Raw genomic sequence first — 26818 nt, 5'->3', positions numbered from 1 at the left:
ATGGAAAAATCCAGGATGAAATGTAACAGTATTATGATAAGGATAGTTGCTGCTCACCCTATAGTGAGACGCTGAGTCGCTGATGGGCACAACAAAAAGACTGTCACAATGTGAGCTTTTGGCCAAAAAGGCCTTCAACGAAAATGGACACCATACACACATACACGCGCGCGCACACACACACACACACACACACACACACACACACACACACACACACACACATGTCCACAGTGTCTGGCTGCTGAAGCAAGACTGCAAGCAGCAATGCATGATGGGAGAGGCAACTGGGCGGTGGGGTGAGGAGGAGGCTGGGGCAGGGAGGGAGATGGATAGTAGGGTAGGGGTGGTGGACAGTAAAGTGCTGCTTGTGGGAGCATACAGGGATGCCTGGAGAGAGGCAGTTAGGTGCAGTTGGGAAGTTAGACAGTGAGCAGGGGCTGGGAGTGGGGGGGGGGGGGGGGGGGGGGGTAGCAGAAAAGGAGAGAAGTAAAAAGGCTGAGGGTGCAATGGTGAAATAGAGGGCTGTGTAGTGCTGGAATGGGAACAGGTGAAGGGGCTAGATGGGTAAGGACAATAGCTAATGAAGGTTAGGACCGGGAGGGTTATGGGAAAGGATATATTCCAGGGAGAGTTCCCAACTGCGCAATTCAGAAAAGATGGGATTGTTGGGAAGGATCCAGATGTCACAGGGTGTGGAGCAGTCTTTGAAATGAAGAACATAGTGCTGGGCAGCATGCTCAGCAACAGGGTGGTCCAGCTGTTTCTTGGCCACAGTTTGTCGACAGTCATTGATGCGAAATGACAGCTTGTTGGTTGTCATGCCCATGTAGAATGCAGCACAGTGCTTGCAACTTAGCTTGTAGACCACATGAATGGTTTTACAGCTATGTCTGTGAAGGCCTCAGTGAGACCATCAGTATATTCTGAGGCCTTCACAGACTGTAATTACCCTCTCAACCTTGTACAAAAAAAGATCTCCTATGCATTATCTCTCCAGTCACCCACCACCTCCCAAAAGTCCCACCATCTGGCCACAAAGGAGCATTCCCGCAGTGACTTAGTATCACACAGGACTGGAGCAACTAAATCACCTGAAATGAGGAATTTCCTACCTAACCACTATCCTTCACATCCCTCCCACAGTGGTATTCCACCACCCACCAAACCCACACAATGTCCTCATCCATCCCTACACACCCTGCTCCCAACCCCTTGGCGCAAGGCTCGTATCCCTGTAATAGACCTAGATGTAAGACCTGTCCCATACATCCTCCCACCACAACCTACTCCAGTCTAGGCACAACCATCACCTGTCCCATCAAAGGCAGGGCTACCTGTGAAATCAGCCATGTGATCTACAAGCTAAGCTGTAACCACTGTGCATCACTGTGCATGGGCATGACAATGAACGAGCTGTCTGTCGACATGAATGGCCACCAACGAAGTGTGCCCAAGAAACAGCTGGACCACCCTGTTGATGAACATGAAGCCCAACACAATGTTCTTCATTTCAGTGACTGCTTCACAGCTTGTGACATATGGATTCTCACCACCAACACCAGCTTTTCTGAATTGTGTATGTGGGATCTCTCCTTGCAATATATCCTACGTTTCAGTAACCCTCCTGGCCCTAACCTTTGTTAGTCATTGTCCTTACCCATCTAGACCCTTCTCTGCCTTCTCTGTTCCCATTCAAGCACTACACAGCCCTTTCGTTCCTCCAATGCACCCTCACTCTTTTTACTTCTCTCTGTTCTCATTAACCCCCCCCCCTTCCCCCCCCCCCCCCACACACACACACACAGACCTATCCCCCACCCTCCTTCTAACCACCTGTCTGCACCTAGCTGCTCTATCCTCTCTCCACCCTGTCCCTGTACACTCCCACAAGCAGCACTATAAACCAACCCCCACCCCTACCCTGCTACTCCTCCCCCTCCCTGCCTGTGCCTTCTCCTTACTCCCACCACCAGCCCCTTGCCTCTCACATCATGCTCTCCTGCTTGCAGTCTGACTTCATCAGCCAGAGACTGTGGTAGTGTGTGTGTGTGTGTGTGTGTGTGTGTGTGTGTTGGGGGGGGGGGGGTGCCTAATTTCAATAAAGGACTTGTTGGCTCAATCAGCTGTTTTACAGCCACACAGCCCTTCCACCCCACCCTGACTCCCACCACTAGTTGTGGAGCACTGGGGATGGAAGGGGATTGGGGGATTTGAACTTCACTGCATGGTCAGTTCAGGGCATTGGCAAAGCAGGTGTAAGCAATATGAGTGTGGCAGTGCACTGCATATTGATTGACGTAGGCGTGTTGCCCTCTAAAGGTATGACCCATGCAGGTTTTGCCCTCTCAGTGAATATTCTGTTGCATCTATCTTTCTGTAATAGGAGGGCATGCAATCTCTTAAAGCTTTTTAAATAAATCAAGCATTATTAACATTTTACATCTGTATTCTTCATGTCTACATATTTATTTCTCAATGTAGTCGTCTTGGCAATGAAGACATTTTCCCAACGAAAGAGCAGTTTATTAATAACTCCACTGTACAATGTCTACCTTCTTTGACAGAGCTACAGCCTTACCTCTGCTTGCACTGCTTCGTTACTATCAAAGTTAATTTCTCAAAGGTATTCTTTAAGTTTTGGAAATCTGCTTTATTACTATCAAAGTTAATTTCTCAAACGTATTCTTTAAGTTTTGGAAATAGATGAAAATTTGACGGGGTCAACTCGGGACTGTGTGGATGATGGTTGATGACAGTGGATCCATAGCGTTGGATTGTTGCAAATGTTGCAGCACTTGTATGTGCTCAGTTATTGTCATGCTGATGGAGAGGGTGCTCTATGTGTAGATTAACTCCTTGAACTCAAAACCTGGTTATAGCACACTGTCTCTCTTGCACCAATATACTTACGTTACATACCATCATGTTACACGCTACAATTCAGAGCCCTCCAGCAGCAGAGGGCTGCAAATATTTAGACAGGAAGAAGAAAGATATAGAATGTTAGTAATTTTTGTTTTATTTAAAAATTATTATGAAATTTTGCACAAGAAAAATGGAGAGATTATCTTTCAGCATGCCCATGTATATCAAATGTGTGATCCCCATAGTGCAAAATCAGAAAAGGTTGTGTTTGGAGGTTATAGGAGGGCTGGAATGAAATCAGAACATAGCAGGACATGGATGTGAACAGTGTGAAGCTTGGGGCCATTGGATATTGGAGATATGTTCGCACCAACTGAGGTAGCAGAAAATCTGTTGCTCCAGAATGTGGTTGCAACACAGATGAAAGAAAGAGAACTGCCACATTAGGCTTAATGTCCCATCCTGCCATTGTGGGGATGCCTGAAGTATAGTCTTACGTAAAAGGTATGCTAATGGTAAAGCAACCACTCAGCGTGGTCGGCAGCATATTGCCCAACATCATACTGATGCATGTCACTACATCCCTTGGTCATTATGCAGGTGAGGAGGGCTCCAAAATCTTGATTTCCTGGTAGAGATGCTGGAGTTCATCACTGTCAGTGCACAATAGTTTATCCCCATCCTCTATGATGAAATCATAATGCTGAAAACTGCATAAAAATAACCTGTCTGCTATAAAACTAGTTCTTTTGCGAGTCACCAGTTATGTAGAGACACAATCACCTACATACAATATGTACACTAATTTCAAATGTAGTAGAACCTTTTTATTTTATCACAGACAGAATACATGAATCCAACATAACAGAAACCAGACAAGAACTAGCAAAGATAGTCTGTACCTACAAAAAGGTTCTTGGCTGATCACACTTGATTAATCAATCTTTTTACTCCCACAAGACAGTGATGATAAAATTAAGCTAATAAAATCTCATACAGCAGCTGTAATTCTTCTCTATTCCATCCACAAATGGAACAGAAAAAATCTTAATAAGTGGTACAATAGATAATTGTAAAATAAAGAACAACCACCAACAGTCATTATCATTATTTTATTTCAATGCATGATGTATTTTGAGCCTTGGGTTCTCATCTTCAATGTGGATAAACAAAGCGTTGTGTCCCCCATCCATACCAGTTGTTAATCTTGTTAATCATTCCTCATCTTTGTGCCTTAAACATATATCTGTCTGACTACTGCAATTACATGTCCACTTGTAAGACCTTAGTACATATGCTCATGTTCTCAACATTATGACTGTAAATACTAATACTACTGCAATTTACAAATATCCCAAACAGACTGAGGCAGCTAGATTACACTGACCTTGGTGGCTCCTGGCTCCTGTATGAGACTGTCTGATTGTACAAATTACCTACATTAACATATAAATTATCTTGTTCTTTGCAGGCCACTACAGTATGTGGTCAAAGGCACACAGTGTATGTCTACAATTTCCCTCTTCTCTCGTTTTTGTTCCATTCACATATGATACATAGGAAATTAGATTGTCACAATCCAACTGTTTAAACCTGGTTGATCTAATTTTATCATGATAAGCATTATGCGAGATGAATGTTCAAGGAAGTAACATTAATATCTTTCTTGGGCCATAATGGGATGTGGCCTAGAAGAATTTTGAGAGTAAGGCCTTTCACAACATGCACTGCCTTTCTTGTATTATATCCCTCTGGAGTGTTTTGGGCATTTCAGTGAGGCTCTTGAACTGTCTAAATAAAGCAGTGACAGTTCATGTAAACCATCTTCGAGTCTGAATTATTGCTTTGTTATTTCTATTAATCTTCTTGATTGACTGCACTTTTACGTGATGTTATCCTCGCTGTAACTACCAACTACTTTGGTTTATCAACAGTATGGAAATGATATATTGTTGAAACTTCCTGGCAGATTAAAACTGCGTGCCTGACCAAGATTTGAACTCGGGACCTTTGCCTTTTGTGGGCAAGTGCTCTACCATCTGAGCTACCCAAGCATGACTCATGACTCGTCCTCACAGTTTGGAAGATAGGAGACGAGGTACTGGCAGAATTGAAGCAGTGAAGACGGGTCATGAGTCCTCACAGTTTGTAAGATAGAAAACAAGGTACTGGGAGAATTGAAGCAGTGAGGACGGGTCATGAGTCGTGCTTGGGTAGCTCAGATGGTAGAGCACTTGCCTGCGAAAGGCAAGGATCCCGAGTTCAATTCTCAGTCCGGCACACAGTTTTAATCTCCCAGGAAGTTTCATATCAGCGCACACTCCGTTGCAAAGTGAAAAATCTCATTCTGGATGATATATTGTTGCTAATCACCATGCAGAGGAGCAATGAGTCGCAGACAGGCACACTGAAAAAAGACGGATGAAATATATAACCTTTTGGATGTAGTCCTTATGCTATTCAGAAGAAAGACTTTGTCTGAAAAGTTATGTATTTTAGCAGTTTTCTTCATTGTGCCTCTTTGCATCTCAGTGCCTCCTCAGTGTGGTGAGTAAAACTCTATCATTTCCAAATTGTTTTTATTTCATCCTGGACTTTCCATTGTTTAACTGCTTCAATTTATTGTTCATATATAGTCAGTAGTACTGCTTCCACAGTACTGCTGGAGCTTCTGATACCATTATTTCCTATAATATTAGTGAAACCTAATGTGCTGCTAATGTTATTGCATCCTGTTGCTATGGGTTTAAATTTTGCTTCTGCTGTGCCAACTTTAGTTTGAAACGCTGTGTTCGACAAGCACACTCTTAATTTTTTTGTGTTGTGTTTGGTATGGAGCTCCTAGTACATTATACAAAATTTTACACAGCTCTGATTGGTATCTTGTTAACAAGCCATGCAAAGTTTCGTAAAATATCAACAATGCAGGAAAAGGTAGACTGCTACTTACTGTAAAGAAGATGAATTAAGTTGCAGGCACACCATTGATTCACACTATGTCAATGAGTGAAGTATGTTTCACTTTCTTTTTCTGATGAAGGCTGTGGCCAAAAGCTTATGTATAAATGTCTTTTAATTGTGCGTATCTGTAACTTAACGTGTCTTTATGGTAGGCAGCAATCTATCTTTTCCTATATTGTTGATATTCCAACCCAGAGTTCCCATTTTTTATATGAAGTTGTTTGCATTTGTACCATGAGAGTCTTATCCATTTCTACTTTAATTTTCTCTTGATCCATCATATCTTTATGGTGCTGTGTATAGTAATAATTGTGTGAAATTGGAGACAAGGGTTGATTACACTCTTAATTTTTCTTGTTCAACAAACATTGCTTGCTTTTGCTATTATAATCACATTATCATTTTTGCAGTGAAAGGCTGATTTATATTTTGGATTGTTCAACACACGCATCTACATAGCATCCAGTTTTTGTGAACATATATAGCAAATTTCTGGAATATTTTCCTGTGCTCATCTGATGGCATTTTGTGTGATATCCTTCTCTCTCTCTCTCTCTCTCTCTCTCTCTCTCTCTCTCTCTCTCTCTCTCTCTCTCTCACACACACACACACACACACACACACACACACACACACACACACACACGCACACACAAAAAAAAATATATGTGTAAAAGCCTCTGTGATATGGAAGTTGCTGTCATCTGAAAAGTATTTTAGCTTATGGGTTGATCTATATGTACTACCTGTCTGAATGTGTCTCTCACATTTCTGCAGATTTTTCTTTCTGCTTTAGTTGCTAGTTAAGAATCATTCAGTTTTAATTCTGATACTATTATTTGTTTATAATATTTTGACATGTTTCAGATATTTCTTGGCAACTTTACCTGGAAATTCAGCAGTACTTCACTTGCACAGTGTATCAGACAAGCCAAATTTCCCTTACTATTCTGTGCAGTGTCTCACATGTAATCTCAGTTCTCGATATCATAACGCAATATTCAGTAAAAATCATTCATACTACATTCTTCAAACTCTAGGGCCTGAGGTTCCAGAAACTTACATATACAATAAGGTAATTGTTATGAAATATTTTTTCCTGATTCTTTCCTTCAATGAATGATAACCTTTGTAGGTAAATATACGGTTTTCCAAATTAACGTAATATAATTTGTAATCATAGAAGACAATATATTTTCCTTGTAATACGTAATCTCAGGAAACAAATTTATTACAAGTGATCTTGCAGGTGGGTATAAAAATACTAAAAAATGTTGTCATTTCTTAGTGTCCAAGTAAATCAGTTCGTTTTTGTAATCAGTGGTATTGAGAAGGTGAGCACACTTATTTTTTCCAATCTGAAGAATGTCTGATATTGTCAGCAGCATCAAGTGGAAGAAGATGTAGAAGGGTGAAGTTCACATAAAAGTAAAAACAGAATACAGAAAAAGGAGCTTTCACCTTCAACTTTCTCTTCTCCTTTCTCCAGTCTCTCTCTTCCTACTTAAGAATTTTCAGTGACCACTGGGTATTTTTACAGCATAAATGTAACAGATAAACAAAAAGCTGTAATCATGGTATCTTCTGCTCAATATATGAAGTTATCAAATTTGGAAGAAAATCAGAATAAGAAATTACTGATCTGGTTGGTATAGTAGGTGATTCAGATATGCTGTTCGCCATAAATATTTATGGAACTATTTAAGACATCATCATTCTATTTTTTGCTCAGATGAACTATAAGAAACTCCTCACTGAATGACATACAGCCTCTTCTCATAGTTCTATTAATTGCAGAGGCATAGGTATCAACTTTGATCTTTCAAATGGAACTTGGTATCTCTATTGCTAGTATCAAAGATCAGAGCAAAAAATTTAACTGCATTTCACTTTCTAAAATCCAATGAGCAGTTTTGCAAAAATTACAATTTTTTTTGTTTAAAAAATCAAACCCATTCTTGTCTTATGCAGTTCATGATTTCACACCCAAGTGAGGAAATCTGTAGCATTAAGAGAAATGTTCTACTGCCATGGTAGCAGTAGAAAAGGAAAGTCTTATTACAAATGCTGTGTATTTAGTTGTGTATGTGCTTTCTAACTGTGTGTACTGCTGTTTTACAATCCAGAGATACTCTGCCTCATTTTTACAAGTTAATTTTTATGCAGTACTGTGGTCAGACAGATATTCTGAAGCTACGTATTGGATGGCAAGGCATACCATGGAGCAAATATGGACTTATATCATAGTTTACTAATGACGAAGAGCGAAGAGTAGACTGAAAGACTGAAGTTTAAGAGACACATCCAGAAGAATTGATGCAAAAAAAAAAAGGGGGGGCAGGGGGGGGAGGGGAGCTGAAGTACTATGAGATGCGTTGGAAGTATTCCAAGGTTGTGGATATTGTAATAATGAATACCAAAGTAGCAATTCATTTCAAGAGGAATGGACATATCTAAAAACAGCAATCACAGAATCCAGACAGACAAACATAGTACAAGAAAAAAATAGAGGGAAACATTCCAGGCGGGAAAAATATATTTAAAAACAAAGATGATGTGACTTACCATACGAAAGCGCTGGCAGGTCGATAGAAACACAAACAAACACATACATACACACAAAATTCTAGCTTTCGCAACCAATGGTTGCTTCATCAGGAAAGAGGGAAGGAGAGGGAAAGACGAAAGGATGTGGGTTTTAAGGGAGAGGGTAAGGAGTCATTCCAATCCCGGGAGCGGAAAGACTTACCTTAGGGGGAAAAAAGGACAGGTATACACTCGCACGCACACACATACCCATCCGCACATACACAGACACAAGCAGACATTTGTAGTACAAGGAAAGTAACAGAGAAGAAACCTTGAGTAACGGAAGAAATACATCAACTGATCAACAAAAGAAGGAAGCACAGAAATGTTCAGGCAATACAGGAAAAGAGCAATGTAAGTCATGTGTGTATGAAATAAATAGAAGATGCAGGAAATCCAATGCCAAATTGGCTTCAAGAAAAATGTAAATAAACTGAAAAATAAATAGTCATTTGATGAACCAATTTACCATTAAAAAATCAAAACAACCTTTGGTGAAATTGAAGGCAAGGGCAGCAACAGTAAGAGATACAATGAGAAGTGCACTGCTAAATGCAGAGGAGAGAGTGGATAGGTGGAAAGAGTACATTAGAGGCCTCCATGAAGTGGAGAACTGGTCTCATGAAGTGATAGAAGAATAAATAGAAGTCAATATGAAAGATGTATGGGATCAATGCAGTGATAGAAGAAGAAATGGGAGTTGATACTGTAAACATTGGGAATCCAGTTTTAGAATCTACAGAGAATTTAACAGAGCTTTGGAAGAATTGAAATCAAATATAGAAATGAAAGATAACATTCCTTCAGAATTTCTAAAATCATTGGCAGAAGTGGCAGCCAAATGACTATTCACATTGGTGTGTAGAATCTATGAGACTGAAGACATATCATCAGACCTTCAGTAAAATATCATTCACGCAATTCCAAAGACAGTGAGGGTAGATACATGTATGAACTATTGCACAGTAAGTTCATGCATCCAAGCTGCTGACAAAAATAATGACAGAAAAATGGAAAATAAAATTGAGAATCTGTTAGATGATGATCAGATTGGCTTTAGTAAGGTGGAGAATCAGAGAGACAGTTCTGACATTGTTCTTGAAATGGAAACAAGACTTAGGAATAATTGAGTCACATTCATAGGCTTTGTCAACCTAAAAAAAGCATTTAACAGTGTAAAATGGTGTAAGATATTCAAAATCATGAAAAAATAGGAATAAGATATAAAGATAAATGGGTAATACACAGTATGTGCAAGAACAAAGAGGGAACAATAAGACTGGAAGATGAAAAGCAAAGGTCTTGGATTAAATAGTCTGTAAGGAAGGTAAGCAGTTTTTTGCCCTGCACTTCAATCTATACGTCAAAGAAGAAATGATGGAAATAGAATAAAGGTTCAGGAATGAGTTTCAAACTCAAGTGAAAGGGTATCTGATGTGTCCTGTAATAGTTTAGGCACATGAAAAACACAGCCCACGTAACTGCTGTAGAACAAATTTATTAATAAGTACAGAAACAAAAGCTCCTTCCTGGCGCGCCTTAATTAGTTGTTTGTAGTGGTGTGTGGTAATCACTGAATTTGCACAAGTTCATAAATGGGCAGATGGCCCCAGTAACAGATGAAGTCAGTGTCATAGTTCACTTGTAGGAGAACAGTTACAATGTAAGGTGGTGACAATGCCCAATACCAGAATCCTTTAGCTACCTCTGGTGGGAGGCCACTTTTTGGCAGTGCTTGAGGGAAACACTGATAACTCCACTGGTGGCAGTGACTGGCTGTAGCACGATGTCAGTGATTCCGATGTTTTCCTTAGTGAGAGCTCTAATTGTTGGACCACTGCTGTGATCACAACATGTCCCAGAGAATTCAAAGGGAAAGACTACCCTGGAGAGGTATGTGCTGGTACAAACACCTAAGTGGCACCAGCATGTAGCTGAATCTATTTGTGGCCACATGACTCTGGGAATCAGGCAGGTCTGCAAGCAAGTGATGTCTGGTGGTGTTCTTGCTGCTGCCTGCCAGCCTGGTGAGTTTGCATGATATTCTGTTGTCTGCTGATGCGGCTCTTGTGGCTTCACTGGGTTGGACCACTTGCATAATGCTGCTATGAGAAGCATTGCTGGTAGTGATGGTGAATAGCCCACACATATTAGTACAGTGATAAGATTCACTGATGGCACTGCTATCCTAACTGAAAGAGAACAAAACAGGACCCATTGAAAGAAATGAGCAGTCTAATGAGTTCAGAATATGAACTGAGAGTAAACTGAAGAAAGTCTAAAGTAATGAGCAGTAGCAGAAATGAAAATTATGAGAAACTTAACATCAGAATTGGTGACCATGAAGCTGATGACATTAAGGAATTTTTCTGCTTTGGAAGCAAAATAACACATGATACACAAAGCAAGGAGGACATAAAAAGCAGACTGGCATAAGCAAAGAGGGCATTTGTGGTCCAAATAAATCTGCTATTATCAGGCAAAGGCTAATAAATTTTTGAGAAAGTGCATTTGGAGCACAGTATTGTACAGTAGTGAATCATGAAGTGTGGAAAAACTGGGAAAGAAGAGAAGTGAAGCATCTGGGATGTGGCATTTCAGATGGTTTTTGAAATTAATTGACTGATAAGATTAGAAATGAAGAGACTCTCCACAGAATTAATGAAGAAAAGAAAATATGTAAAACACTGACAAGAAGAAGGGACAGGATGATAGGATGTGTGTTAAGAAATCAGGGAACAACTTCCATGGTACCTGAGGGAACTCTAGAGGTAGGCATAGATTTGAGAACACTGAACAAGTACCAGTAATTGAAAAGTAAGGTGCAAATGCTGCTCTGAGGAGAAGAGGTTGGCTCCAGAGAGTAATTTGTGTCAAGCTGCATCAAACCAGTCAGAAGGCTGCTGACTCAAAAAAGCCTATCAGTATATCAGTGCATCGCTTTCCATTGACAGGTGAACTGCGCTTAATTAACATATTGCTCAGCTGACTTCTTAGACATCATTCTGAAGATAAAATGAATTCTCCAACTAAATCAGAAGTTTACTTATCAGCAGTTTAAGTTGTGAGTTATCATAATTGTTGCCTGCTCATATGGTTGTTTTTAAACATAGATTGGCAATAAGTGTGTTGTTTCCTTTTCCCTTGTATTAGGAGCAGAAGAGATTAATGGTGTGGGAAGAAAATAAAGAGCTGAAAGAACGTTTAAGTCTTACTCTTCTCCCAGCAACTATGAATCTGCAAGTTGATGTCCCAGAGGATTACAAAGCACAGGTCAGGTTGTGGTTACCTCCAACCTGGGATATAAGCAAAATGAAGTATCCTTTGGTTGTAGATGTGTGAGTATATTTTGTGTTAAATTAACTGTTATTAAAAATAATTGAAAACACATTAACTGATAACTAATTTAAGCCAAATAGGGCATCTAGAAATAATTAGAAGACCAAACAATTATGAGAAAAGATATTTCTACTTATTTTTACACGTTTGTGACAAATTAATGCTGGTTGTCGGGTTGGGACACAAACTTAGGCACCTGTCTTTTACAGGCACTGCTCTTCCAACTGAGGGCATGGCATTCATGGAGAGAAACATACCAACTTAAAATTTGAGTAGAACCATGTGAAATGCATGAAAGGCTCAACTGGAAGGTCAAGCACCACTTTCTGGTCCTAGTTTAGAGTACTCGTCACAAATGTGAAATAAAATAATTGAAAAGAACTACAATAGAGATAAGTGCAGTTACTACACTTCTTGAAACAATGTGGTGAATTCATTGTGACAACATTGTCAAAGTATAATGGCATTTTCCACTTTCTGAAATGGTATTGTTTTTCAAATAACATAGAGAGAAAGAAAAAGAAGGAAATATTGTTGGAAACTGCAAAAGGCCTTCAAAGAAATTATAAATTACTCATTTTATGAAATTCATATAGCCAATCATTAACATAATCAAGAATTCAGATCTCATCTCCTGTAGACCTACTTTATTAATTTGCCATCATGTGACTGATGTTTCTGGTGTCTCATTTTCGAACCAACATGTTCCACTCTTTATCACTCTCATTAGTAAAATGCTGGATTGTTATAGTTAAACGTTCACTATTCGAGTCAGGTAGACAGAAAACTATTTATTATCTGGATACCCAACTTTTTAGAAATGACATCCAGACTGTTTGCTGCAGGATTTGCTTGTTAATAGTGTTAGTGTTATGTCAGGACTTGCTGTTAGCCTCAATAAAGTGACATAGTGCTGAAACACAAGACGCAGTGTACATTACAGTTGCAGACAGTCCACATAGGTGGGCAGGGCCTTACTCATTAACTTATTTTATAAAAACAACAGCAATAGTGCTGCTGCTCTGAATGAATATTGATACATTAAAGGAATCTGGAGAAGTCCCCTTTCTGTATTGGTTTGAAGAACATGCTTCAGAAGCTTGAATTAAATGGCAATCTGGAAACTGTTCCTGCAAGAGGCTGACAGTCAATTACACCATGAATTGTTGAAAAAGTGATTGTTGCCATGGTTGAGAATGCTGAATGTGTGATCTTCAAGCAGTACATAATCTGTATAATGACAGCTGAACATTCCATGGTCCAGCATTCCACCTGAGATGTTTTGGGTAGCAGTAGAGCAATCTCTACTGCGGTTCCAGGCCGTCATGGATGCAGATGTTCATTACATTGAGCAAATTTATAACCTGGAATGTAAACATGGTGCACAATTAGCTGATGTTACCCTCTCATGCGGAAATTAAAATTTGTTTCTTTTAATGGTTTATTTGTTGTTTCTCTTCTGCGTGTCCTTAAAAAGTTTCCAAAAAGTTTCAGTATCCTGCAGCCACTTATTTTTCATAGGGCCCCTTTCAAGTAGTGAAAGTTTAATTATAACTACCCTGTACTTTGGGAAGGAGGAAGGAGATGCTGATTTGTGGACAATTAGTAAAGAGCAGTGGAACAAAAGTCTTCATAGATCAGATTTATTTGTAATGGAAGTCAAATTTTGTTTTCAATTTAGTATTAGTCAAACATTTGTCCTGTCAATTCATTTTAATTCATAAATAATTTTTAGGTCGACAGTGGTTTGTACCAATGAAAAATCAGTTAGTATCATATTAACTTATCAAGACCGTCATCAAAATGGATCAAAAGTAGTAGATATGAGTGCAAAATTATTTTGCATACACACTGTCCATCTCATGGCTTCTCCACTTTTATTGTCAAAATGCTTTATGATTCTGGAAGCTTTTGAATTATAAAACATGCCTGAAGTAATAATTTTTGTCAACATAGCAGCAGAAACCGTGGTTCTTCCAACTGCTGCAATATATCTATGTGCCATCTCTGATTAGAAGCACATGTAATAATTTAAGGAGTACAAAGAGCAACTCTTCAAATAGTTTGAGTGCCAGATTGTCAATAGCCACAGAAACAAAACTGCAAACTTAGCTAGGTTTTGGAAGAATCCTTTTTCAGAGAGCGCTCTCTCTCTCTCTCTCTCTCTCTCTCTCTCTCTCTCTCACACACACACACACACACACACACACCTGTGTGGTTACATTGTCCGCTGCTGGCTCTGACGGTTGTGCCAGATGGAGTGGACCATGGGAGAGAGAAGGTGGGCAGTGGGGGAGAGAGTTGAAGGAGGGAAAGGTGATGACTCAAATTAAACTTACTACGGAGGTTGAAAGTGACAGGATGCTTCCATTCTTGGATGTTATGGTTTACAAAATACCAGATAGTAATCTGGGACATGGTGTTCACTGAAAGCCGATGTGCAGTGATCGGTACCTGCATGCTACGAGTTGTTGTCCATCATACCAATGCAGTGGAGTCCTTAGGACCCTGGTACACAGAACGTATGCCATTTCTGATGCTGATAATTTAACCCAAGTACTTGCACATTTGATGGCTGTTTTTAAGGAAAATGGTTACTCAGAGAAGCAGATTCATTGGGCTATGGAGTTTGGACCATCACTGGAGGTGCATAGATTGGCGGCCTTAATTACTTATGCCAGGGGCATATCGTCTAAGATGGGAAGAATTTTAAGGCATTTTAACATTAAGAGTGTGTTCTGTCCACCTTCCAAAATTAGGGCACTACTTTGCTCTGTGAAAGATGATTTGAGGCTTCGGAAGTCTGGTATACACAAAATTCCATGTCATTGTGGGAAGGCTTACTTCAGCCATTCAATTTGCACAGTTCATGTTAGGTGCATGGATTATTGACATCATATCAGGCTGTAACAGCTGGAAAAATTGGTGGTAGCAGAACATTGTTTAAACGAGGGTCATGGTATGAAAAGAAATCTGATGAAACTGCAATAGTTGCCAACACTTAAAAAATTTTTGGGACAATGTTTATAAAGAGGCAATTGAAATAGGTTGGTGGATAATTTGATTAAAAGGGGCCAAGGGGTTTCCTCTCAGCAGCACATGGAACCCTGTACTATCCCGCATCAAAAAAGAATGTTCTTCAGTCCGGCCAGTCTGTGAGTTTGACAATTGGCTCAGTGCGATATATAACTGCTGCCAGTGTTCTACTAAGGGTGGCACCACATGCCCAGGCTTGGAGGACAGCAGCTGTGATGGGCAGTGCATGCACTGTGTACAGTACAGAGGCCTGTGTAGGATGATTTGCAGCCTCACCGGGACTCAGCAGCAGAAGCAGCATTCTCCTTAATTTTAAATCAAATATACATTTTTTTCACAACCAACATATTTTAAATTAACTTTGACATAGCTCCCAGAAAAATTATGTTTCAAAATATTGATTCCATGCCACTTCATTCATATTGACTGAAAGACAATAAATACCCAGTTTCCCACTTAATGCCAATGTTACCATTGTGAGTGGCATGAAATTCTGGGTTCCATAGTATTCAGCTCACTGCTAATCAAAGAGAAAATCCAAATTGTAAATGCATTTGTATTCAATAATTTGTCATGAGACCTACAAAACAGTTATATCACTGAATTTGTATAGACAAAAACTGTTACTTAGAATCATGTATTTATTCTTTTTTGTGTGTGCTAGTAATATAACTCTTTCATAGGTCTCAAGACATACAGAGTGATTCAGAAGTCATGTCCCATATGACAAAGTCTATATTAGTGATTCAATAATTTTGGCCTGTAGAACAAAGTCGTTTCCTGGGATATGACAGGAATGGTCATATGAAGCAAAAAAGTTGAGTAAACGTGGGCTCTAAAATGCATACCTTAGGAGCTATGATGTATTCATTATTCATCTTCACTGCTATGAAATACATCTCTTAGCTCTTAAGGTATGCATTCTAGAGCTCAGGTTAATTAGAAATTTTTTTTCTTCTTTTGGTCCACATTATTTCCTCCCAGAATATGAAAAGCAAAGAGTTTACAGTAGAATAGATTCATTTGACAGCATCAAAGATGAATAAGTGCTTGTAGCTCTTAAGATATGCACTGTAGAGGCCATGTTTATAACACTTCTTTGCTTTGAATGACTGTTCCTGTTGTTTCCCTGAATATGACTTTGTCCTACAGGCCGAAACTTTTGAATCACCAATGTAGATTTTGTCATATAGGATTATGACTTTTGATTCATTCTGTATATAAAATTTTATTTGAAAATCAATGTTGATGTCTTAAATTGATGGTTAATATGACTACAAAAAAGCACTGATCATTATTTTAAAAGCTATTTATGACTGTTTATTAATGTGAAAATAGATTGCAAATATCTTTAATCTAGCAAAACATACTCAGGAGGAAAAAGTTTTGTGACTTAGTTTGTACATGAATGAACACGGCTGGGTGCATAAAACAAGCACAAAAGCTGACATAATAATAAACACTGTCAAGTTCCCAGAATAGGTGGTAATCGTACAGTTGTAGTGATTTGACAGCTATGCATTTTTGCACAGAATGTAAGGAAGTGCACCTTCCTACTTGGGAGATGTCATGCACTAATTATTTTCCTTGTGAATGAGATAATCTGTTGCCTTGTTTTGTTTGAGTAGAGTGGAAACCATACTGTCCCAATAAGTAGGTTTACCATTATTTTTCAATCCAACCCGAGACATGTTACCACATTTTTTTGGATCCGACACAGGACACATTTTTGAAATTAGTTAAAACAGTTTAGTGAAACATTAACTTTATTTATTCAGCTGCATTTTTTTCTACACATGACTTTTTTCAGAAATGGTGTTCACATCTAGCAGTTTGCTGTGAAAATGTTGCATCTTTAGTGGCACACTCCGGATCACATTAACCCCATCTTTGGGTTTATAAAACTTTGGTGAGGCAGTAACATTAATAGTACTACTATGTTTAGCTGTTTCCACATGGTCTTTAGTATCACCATTTCCTTTATGTACTGTTACATAGTGTGCAGCAAACATGTTCTTTGTTATCGTCATTATATAATTTCAAAAAGTTATATTCCTTTTGTAAGTTAACGTTAAACACACACTTTCTTATGCCTATTGCTGAATGATGAGACAAACAAGGAATAGAGATAAAATAATTTTAAAAAAACATAAACACATTGCCCCTATTGTGCTGCCAAATGACTAAGTGTAAAGCAGTGGTGGAACCCATAGCCACTCTTCCCCTGCAACATTAGTGCTTGTTTCATAATTGGCAAGAGAGGTACAGCCATAAGAGAATGCTTAAAAATGCAGTATCGAACATATAGGTTTACAATTTTTATAAAACTCCTTTCCTGTCATCAGAGTCTCAATCCCTGGATATTTTTGCAACCCTGTACATTATCCTGGTTAGTACAAAGAAACCAGGACTGTCCAGGTTAACCTTGGGCATATGGTAAGCCTAACTATAAATTACGCAATGGGTTTTTGTTCGAATTTCCATAGCCAAACAAAGAGGAGGAATGGACAAATGTGACATCAAATTGACTATTGTGAGGAATAGTTTTGATAAAAAGGCATTTATTTGCTTGAAAATAATTTGGGCAATAAAAAAAGTTAATTATTTATTTGAGGGAAAATTGAAATATTTCATGAGCTGCTACCTGTGTAAATGAAGTATCAAAACGTTTATTTCTTGAAGACCTTGCTACTTTTGCACATAAAAAGTTCCATGGATGTGATGTTTAACTGTCAAAAAGGTTCCTTTGAATCAAGTATTAAATTTAAGACATTTTGAGAACAGAGCGCTCTGGGAAGGCAAATGAGATATCAAAAAGTTGATCTCATCAAGGCCCAGTTGTTTTGTGCATAATAAATTATTTTACTGTGATATTTAACTCTCAAAATGGACTTCCTTGAATCAGATACTAAATTCATGACATTACACTATAAAAGCAGATGAGAAGACAAAAAGATCATGCTTTCTGAACAAAACTTAAACTAAAACTTTTTTTTTTTTTAAAAAAAAGAAGTTTGGTAATATTTATTGTGAAATTATTTGTCTAGAACCAAGAAGAAACAGATTAGAGAAACATTTGACATGAAACTTCCTGGCAGATTAAAACTGTGTGCTGGACCGAGACTCGAACTCGGAACCTTTGCCTTTCGCAGGCAGGTGCTCTACCATCTGAGCTACCCATGCACAATCCATGACCTGTCCTCACAGCTTCAATTCTGCCAGTACCTCATCTCCTACCTTTCAAACTTCACAGAAACTCTTCTGTGAACCTCATTCTGGAAACATCCACCAGGCTGTGGCTAAGCCATGTCTCTGCTATATCCTTTCTTCCAGGAGTGCTAGTTCTGCAAGGTTCACAGAAGACCTTCTGTGAAGTTCGGAAGGTAGGAGACAAGGTACTGGCAGAATTGAAGCTGTGAGGATGGGTTATGAGTTGTGCTTGGGTATCTCTGATGGTAGAGCACTTGCCGGCGAAAGGCAAAAGTCCTGAGTTCGAGTCTTGGTCTGTCACATCGTTTTAATCTGCCAGGAAGTTTCATATCAGTGCACACTCTGCTGCAGAGTGAAAATCTCATTCTGTAAACATTTGACATGTCTTTAAATGTACTTAAAACCATGTACAGCAAATGAGATGCTGATTGAGAATTTAAAGTTTGAGGTTTGACTCAGAATCTTAGAACTTTAAAGAGCACTAGAGGATATTTGTCTAGTGGAATATGTAGACTGTGCAGTTTACTGTTGTGTGGCCTTGACGTATTTCTATCACCCATGCCTAAAGGTGTAAAAGAGTTTCAGCAATTTTTCAATCCAAAAATTTTTCAATAGATATTCCTTCAAATATCAAGAAAGAGAATGGCATTCTTAATTGGCACCTCATTCAAAGTCATGTAAAATGTTTCTCCACTATATTTTCTTTCTTAATTTTGGATGAATCATTTGATGAAACATTTTATTGTCTGTTTTTGTGTAGCTTTTGTGTAGTTTGTATGTCAGTGCCCTTACTACACCTACAACACTCATGAGTGGCATTCAGTAAGTAATGCAACACATTTTATTTTTGAAAGTAGGTTGGTTTTATTCAGGATTCCAGTACACCATATAAGTCCCCACTCTCTTAGCTACAAAATCCTATTTTTCAACGTAATCTCCATTCAATATGACCCGCCTTATGCCACGTTGCTGGGAGGGCCTGTATGCTCCCATGATCCCACTCTGCTGGTTGACACCAGAGGCAACATCTCGCTGCATCAATAACCTCCCCATTATCCATGTACTGCTTCCTGTGAAATGCATCCTCCATTAGGACAAACAGACGGAAGTAGGAAGGTGCTTGGTCTGGGCTGTAGGGTGGATGGGGAGAAACAGTTCAGTCAAGTTTCGTGAGTTCCTCTCAGGTGCACAGACATGTGTGAGGGCTTGCAATGTCATAAAGAAAGAGAAGTTTGTTTGCATTTTTGTAACAATTAACATGCTGAAGTTATTTCTTGAATTTCCTGAAGTTAGCACAGTACACTTCAGAGTTGGTTGTTGCACTGTGAGGGAAAACATCAAACAGAATAACATCTTCAGAGTTCCAGAAGACAGTTGGTATGACTTTTCCAGCTGAGGATGTGGCTTTGAACTTTTTCTTCAGAGGAGAGGTCGTGTGACGCCACTCCATGGATTGTTGTTTTGTTTCTAGTTCAAAGTGATGAACCCTTGTTTCATTGCCTGCGATGATGTTCAACAAGAAATTGTCATGATCAGCCTTGTAACACACAAAACATTCCACACAGATGGTCCTTCATTGCTCTTTATGGTCTTCTGTTAGGTGGCAAGGAACCCAGTGGATACCCACCTTTGAGTACCCCAACTGGTGATGAACAAGTATGTCAGCACTATCAACGGAGATGCCCAATTGTGCAGCAAGGTGTTTGATCGATTGTGAGTCATCAGTCACCTCAGAGTGTCCACATGTTCCAACATTGCAGGATCCACAGCTGTGTGCAGATGACCAGCAATCTGGTTGCGATGATGACAGACATCTCACACAATGACTCACCATGATTTTGTTCACTGCTAGGTCTCCATAGACATTGTGCAATGACCTACAAATATCTGCAGTACTCTGGTTTTCTGCCAAATGGAAACTCAATGACAGCATTCTGGTTGGAACGCACCTACATTACAGACACCATTTTGAAGGCTGTGTATAGCGTTGCCACCTATTCGAACTTCATGTAACTATAGAGGTTGAAGTGTAAATATTCCATGATGTACCAAAACAAATGCCACATTTTTTTGTTTTGCCAACTTAAATTTCCCAAGGAAAAAAAGTGTTGCATTACTAATTGAATGCCCCTCATAGTTACCAGAATACATGGACTCTTGGATGTATATTCCATGTAATTCTAATATTTAAATTATACAGATCATGATTTCTTTTCCAGTATATAGACAGCTGATAGTGCTCTGTGTAAAGTTACATAAATGATTTGTCTGAATTACAGTATCAGATAAAACAGCAGCTTAGTAACTGAAGAGGAGGGACAGTGGTTAAAATATGTAGCTGGTTTTCTCTCATTATAGAAGAACACATATAAAGTAATTTTGAAGAAATTCCCACAATTAATCATTATGAGATGGTTAATACTAGTCATAACGTGTTGTTAGTATACTTTACAGAAGTCTGCTGCGGTAGTTGCTTCCACCTGTTAATGTATAACGTGATGAATTCCACATCCTGACTTCTCTCCTTCATGATTAGATTTATAGGACATGATGTGTGAATGAATGAATACTAAGTACATATGCATTGTATATTTGGCATTGGAATACCTCAACCAGTGGATTTAAAATTATGCTTCAGTGCTTCTTCCATGCATTTATTCTTGTTTGTTGGCCAAATTTCTGTCCTGGTGATTGTTTATTCATGCTACTGAGTAGCCTAAATCTGAGTCTTAGAGTTTGTATTTGTGTACATATAAGTTCATTTCTGAATCTCAAAAGTTGTTCTTGCCATACAAATCAGTGTAACTTTTGGCATCAGTTTACGCTATTTTTCTTCATTCTGCCATACTCCTGTTCCTGAAAAAGAATATTCTCAAAGTTTGATATATATGTTTTTCAAGCTCTTTACATTCTTGCAAGCAATACCCAATCTGCTATTGCTGTGGTGAGTGAGAAGAAAGTCCATTTCAACTAGCTCTAAAGTATTCCAGTATTATTATTATAATAAAATATTTATCATATCATGTAACATATTGAAAATCTAATTTGCAGGTTCAGTGCGCCATCTTCCTGTGACATAACAGATAAATATGAGGTGGACTGGCGAACATATTTAACAGTAAACAGGAGTGTTGTATATGCTGTCATTGAAGGAAGGGGATCAGGCTGCAAAGGTGACAGGATAATGCATGAAGTTTATAGAAATCTTGGTCAGTTTGAAGTTGAAGATCAAATACATGTTACAAGGTAAAAGTACGGCATATTTATCTTCTTAATTTCACATAAAACTGATTTCTCACTATAACAGTGCTTCAGAACTGAGCTCGACAACAAAAGGCTAATGTTGGTACATCAATAACTTTGCTGATGCATCACTTCCTGTGAGGGAAACATATGCACATCAAAAAAAAAGTTTTGCATCACCTCAGTTCCAAGAGCTCTGGAACCTGTACAGAAAATTGGAATAAAGATGAACATAAACATCATTTACACCCTTTTTAATGCTCATGAAAACCACGCATTGCATGTACCACCATACAATGACACCTTCAGAGGTGGTGGTCCAGACTGCTTTACACACTGGTACCTCTAAGACCCAGTAGCACACCCTCTTCCATTGATGCATGCCTGTATTTGTCGTGGCATACTATCCACAAGTTCATCAAGGCACTGTTGGTTCAGATTGTCCCACTCCTCAATGGTGATTCAGCATAGATCCCTCAGAGTGGTTGGTAGGTCTCATCATCCATTAACAGCCCTTTTCAATCTGTCCCAAGTATGTTCGATAGGGTTCATGTCTGGAGAACATACTGACCCCTCTAGTTGAGTGATTTCATTGTCCTGAAGGAAGTCATTCACAAGATGTGCATGATGGAGGCATGAATTGTCACCCACGAAGACAAATGCTTCGCCGATATGCTGCCGATATGGTTGCACTATCAGTCGGAGGATGGCATTCACTTATCATACAGTCCTTACGGTGCCTTCCATGACCACTACCAGCATACATCGGCTCCACATAAAGCCACTCCAAAACAGCAGGGAACCTCCACGTTGCTAGACAGTGTGTCTAAGTCATTCAGCCTGATTGGGTTGCCTCCAAACACCTCTCTGACAATTATCTGGTTGAAGGCATATGTGACACTCATCGGAGAAGAGAACGCGATGCCAATCCTGAGCAGTCCATTTGGCATGTTGTTGGGCTCATCTGTATCGCACTGCATGGTGTTGTGGTTGCAAAGGTGGACCACGCCACAGTCGTCGGGAGTGAAGTTATGCATCATGCAGCCTATTGCACATATTTTGAGTCATAACATGACATCCTGTGGCTGCACAAATAGCATTATTCAACATGATGGCATTGCTCTCAGGGTTCCTCCGACCCATAATCCGTAGGTAGCAGTCATTCACTGCAGTAGTAGCCCTTGGGTGGTCTGAGCGAGGCATGTCATCAATAGTTGCTGTCTCTCTGTATCTCCTATATGACCAAATGACATCGGTTTGGTTCACTCCGAGACACCTGGACATTTCCCTTGTTGAGTGCCCTTCTTGGCACAAAGTAACAATGCGGACATTATTGAACCGAGGTATTGACCATCTAGGCATGGTTGAACTACGGACAACATGAGCTGTGTACCTCCTTCCAGGTGGAAATGACTGGAATTGATTGGCTGTTGGATGCCCTCTGTCTAATAGGCACTGCTCATACATGGTTGTTTGTATCTTGGGGCAGGTTTAGTGACATCTCTGAACAGTCAAAGGGACTATTTCTATGATACAATATCCACAGTCAATGTCTATCTTCAGGAGTTCTGAGAACCGGGTTGATGCAAAACTTTTTTGATGTGTGTAGTTTCCAATGTAAGTAGATTACTTCAGAAAATGTTTGTACATGCAAGATATGCTGCCTTGCTTTCATGTAAAACTTTTTTTAAGTCTTTCTCCCATAAAACTTTTTAAAGTGCCTCTCTTGTTGTAGTGAAGAAATTGCCAGGATGAGAACTATACACCACTCATTCGTTTGTAGATCACATCAGTCTCCATTCTCCCATTTTATCTATAAGTAATACAGTTTTCCCTACTGACTCCAGCTGCCAGAGACTGTGGTCATGTGTGTGTGTGTGTGTGTGTGTGTGTGTGTGTGTGTGTGTGTGTGTGCGTGTTGCATTTGCATGAGTATGTGTGTTTCTATTTTCAACAAAGGCCTTTTTGGCTGAAACCTCACTTTCTGTCACTTTTTGTTGTGCTTATCTGTGACTCAGCATCTCCACTACATGGTGAGTAGCAGCTACCCTTTTCGCAATATTGTTACATCCAATCCTGGATTTTTCACAGTTTTTATTACTTAACTTGTTGTCTGTAAATGAATATTTAAGGTATAATTTGTTTATAGCAAAGATATTCCTTAAGTTAAGCCATAAAAAATGTGAATGCTTCATTCGTTTTACCTTTACTGCCACCAAAATGAACTACTATATTGAAAAACATGTAAACTTAATTGTTTCTAGGAGACTTTTGGATATATTGAACTTCATTGAGAGTTCTAAAATTGCTGTATGGGGCTGGAATTATGGTGGTTATGTGACATCACAAATCATGGCAAAAGATAAAGGAAACATATTCAAGTGTGGCATCGCTGTTTCACCCATAACTAGTTGGCTGCACTACCGTATGTTTTAAAGTTCTGATATGAATAACTAAATTTAGTGTTTATTAGTAACATTATTTGATTAGTCTAATAAATATGTTTATGTTGTCCAGATGCCATGTACACAGAGCGGTACATGGGCCTCCCTACAGTGGAAGATAATCTTGAGAACTATGTTACATCAGATGTTCTCAATGATACTGAGAACATAAGGAACAAAAAATTCTTTTTAATTCATGGAACAATGGATGACAATGTTAACTATCAACATTCTATGCTACTTGCTAAAAACTTACAGAGTAAAAATATTCTTTTCAGGCAAATGGTAAGTGTCTATTCTGAAGAGACTAGTTTTAGTATTCAGACTACAATTAATCATGATAATTGACTGACTGATCACATTTATGTCACTACCTCATTGCAGAGCTATGCAGATGAAAGGAATGACCTCTTCCAAGCCCGTACACATCTTTATAAGACAATGGAAAAGTATTTGGAAGAATGTTCAGTTTTAGAGTGGTAAAGATACAGTGTACTGATGATCATCATATTTCAAGAACTGTCATGATTGTTCATTGAACAAAATACAATCAAAACATATTTTTTTCTGTCACTCTCAAGAATCCAAAAGTAGTAAATGTCTTAGTGACCCTCGCTGCTAAAGCATGGAACTACACTTTATGGGTTCTATACTTTAACATTGTCAAAATATTGTAAAACATTTTGTAATGGGAATATACTCATAGACAAACTGTAAATATATTTGTATAAAAGCTATTGAAAAACCAGCCAAAAGAAAGAGGACTAAAACATAAGTTTCTTCTTTTGTATTCTGTATATTACTCTTCTGGCATCTTCTGATTGCCAAAAATGTGATAACCACTCATACAACTGCAGAATAGTTTGTGTGTGGCTTTTCAAATGCTCTCTGTATTTTTAACAAGGACCCAGTTACCTCAGAAGCAAATTTGACTTATAAATGTTTGTTCTCACATCTGTTCTTCATTTGAATCTACTTTGTAAATAGAATAATGACCTGTTTTTTCACTAGATTATGTATGTTTATCTTTGACCTTTCAAATATTTGTCAAATAAGCATCTTTTAAATTTATGTTTTCTGCTCGGCAAGACAGTAATGTGGAATGCATTTGTTTATAATGAATGACAAAAATTCCAGACTGGTATCAACATTGGTGAGTGTCATCCACAGAAAAATATCTGACATGTTTATATGATTCTCCACAGTGAATTCTGAAGTACTGTCTGCACTGTGACTAGCACATCACAAGTGTTGCAAATTAGTTGCTGTCAATGTAATGTTATTTACGTCTGCTGATGCATATAAGAAATTGTTGTAACATTCTGGAAAACAATGGCTTTTAGAATAAATATCTAGGATATAAAAGAATTGTGCTTGTGAGACAGTTCATTACTTAACAATACTCCATATTTTCTTAAGAACTAATGGTATGCAAAATCAGAGAATGAAACACATAGAAAAGAAACTAGCCATCAATCCACAAGTACATGAAATGACCTAATGATATTTTACACAAATCATATCAGCCATAAAATGAATCTATTTGAGGAAATGAGATCCTCACTGGTCATTTTCTGACCTCGTGAACCATTCTAAATCTACTGGCTCACTAATAAACAACAAAACACGTATTTTGCTCACATGTGCTCATCACTGTAAATGAAAGAACCCTCATTAAATATTTAATTATAAATAAACATGGCCTGTTTATAGCTCCTTGAGCTCTTTTCAGTAGTGCTCTTAGAATTTACTTAGGTTGCACCATATTCAAATGACATGCTACTTTATTAATTACTAAAATAAATAATTACTTTATTAATTATTAAATACATCTTAAATCAGCATATATAACACATTAGGAGAATGGGACTGGTTATGGCCTCAAAACTCTGTATTCACATTACATACATATGTTAAGGATTTAGAGTTCTAGGACATTTCCATCAATCAAACATAATTAAAATGTGTGTTTATATTGCTTATACTTCCAATTGTGATACAAGGTGATCAGTGATGATAACTGGCACTTTCAGCTGTCATTTGATGTATTGTTTTTGACTATGTCTTTATGCATGTATGTGCTGTTAACTTTTGTATGTTTGTTGTAGAAATACTGATTTCTGTAAACTATTGTAAATTTCTTAATTTTTTAGTACAGCTCTTGTTAGTTAGTTGTAATGAGTTTGTCTCATTGGTACAAACATTTTTGTGAATCTTGAACTTATATAGAATTAGATGAAGATGTGAAAATTGATTTCTGCAATATCAGCATGGGTTCTTTTCATAGCTCGACATGAGGCCTGGCATTATAGCTTCATGTTCTGTCTCATTGTCAGGCTAGTCACTTAGCTGCTTCACACGGTGCCTGGGAAATTCTTTTGCCCAGCGCTCCTCTAGTGCCACCTGGGAACACAACTCTACTTCACAAAGTTTGCAATAGCCTCAGCCCTGTGTTTACAATTCTCACCCACTGTTGGCCAAGCAGTGAGTGTTGCCTTACATATTGTGTACCGAGAATTGTAAATGAAAGGACTGAACAATACAAACACTTCTGAATAACTGAAGTTGTCTTTGTTAGTGAGTAATTTATCTAACAATGGAAACTCCAGATAGGAGTAGATTATCGAGTAATTTATCTGCCATATAAAATACTCACAGTAAGCTGTGTCATAAATTTATCTTTGCACCAATGATGTAATATACTGAATTCTGTAATCTCTTTCAAGCTTTGTAAATATATTTTATTATATTCACAGAGTCAAATGCTGTGGTGCTGTAACACTGTGTGTGTGTGTGTGTGTGTGTGTGTGTGTGTGTGTGTGTGTGTGTGTACTTCACAAATATTAATATCCATTGCTGTGGTAATGGGGTGTTATTTCAATATTTAATTATATTCCTGCAAATTCAAACTATCAAACATTCTCTACATATTGCAAACCAAGCATGTGAAGTCAGAAATTCTAAAGCATTCATGAAAGGCAAGAATAAAGCACCTGAAATGACAGTGTGCCATGGAAATGCATCATGCCAATTAAATTAGTTAGTAATGACTAAAACAGTACACTGTATGTAAGCTATTGTAATTTCAGACATTGGAAAATCTGAGATGAAATATGAACAATATGAAA

General features: G+C 38.4%; 1 protein-coding gene across 1 annotated transcript in view; it reads left to right on the top strand.

Annotated features, from left to right (window-relative positions):
* The window catches only part of LOC124798657 (venom dipeptidyl peptidase 4-like), a 280747-nt gene extending 254336 nt beyond the window's left edge, over positions 1-26411 (top strand). Inside the window, exons 11-16 of the mRNA XM_047262159.1 lie at positions 6697-6904; positions 11572-11756; positions 21055-21249; positions 23511-23671; positions 23764-23975; positions 24075-26411. Of these exons, the coding sequence (XP_047118115.1) occupies positions 6697-6904; positions 11572-11756; positions 21055-21249; positions 23511-23671; positions 23764-23975; positions 24075-24173 (1060 nt within the window). The 3' untranslated portion in view covers positions 24174-26411. The remainder of the gene's footprint in view (positions 1-6696; positions 6905-11571; positions 11757-21054; positions 21250-23510; positions 23672-23763; positions 23976-24074) is intronic.
* The last annotated feature ends 407 nt before the right edge of the window (positions 26412-26818 follow it).

Source organism: Schistocerca piceifrons, chromosome 5, assembly GCF_021461385.2.
Source record: "Schistocerca piceifrons isolate TAMUIC-IGC-003096 chromosome 5, iqSchPice1.1, whole genome shotgun sequence".
Lineage (NCBI taxonomy): Eukaryota > Metazoa > Arthropoda > Insecta > Orthoptera > Acrididae > Schistocerca > Schistocerca piceifrons.
This window is presented reverse-complemented; position numbering and strand designations above follow the sequence as displayed.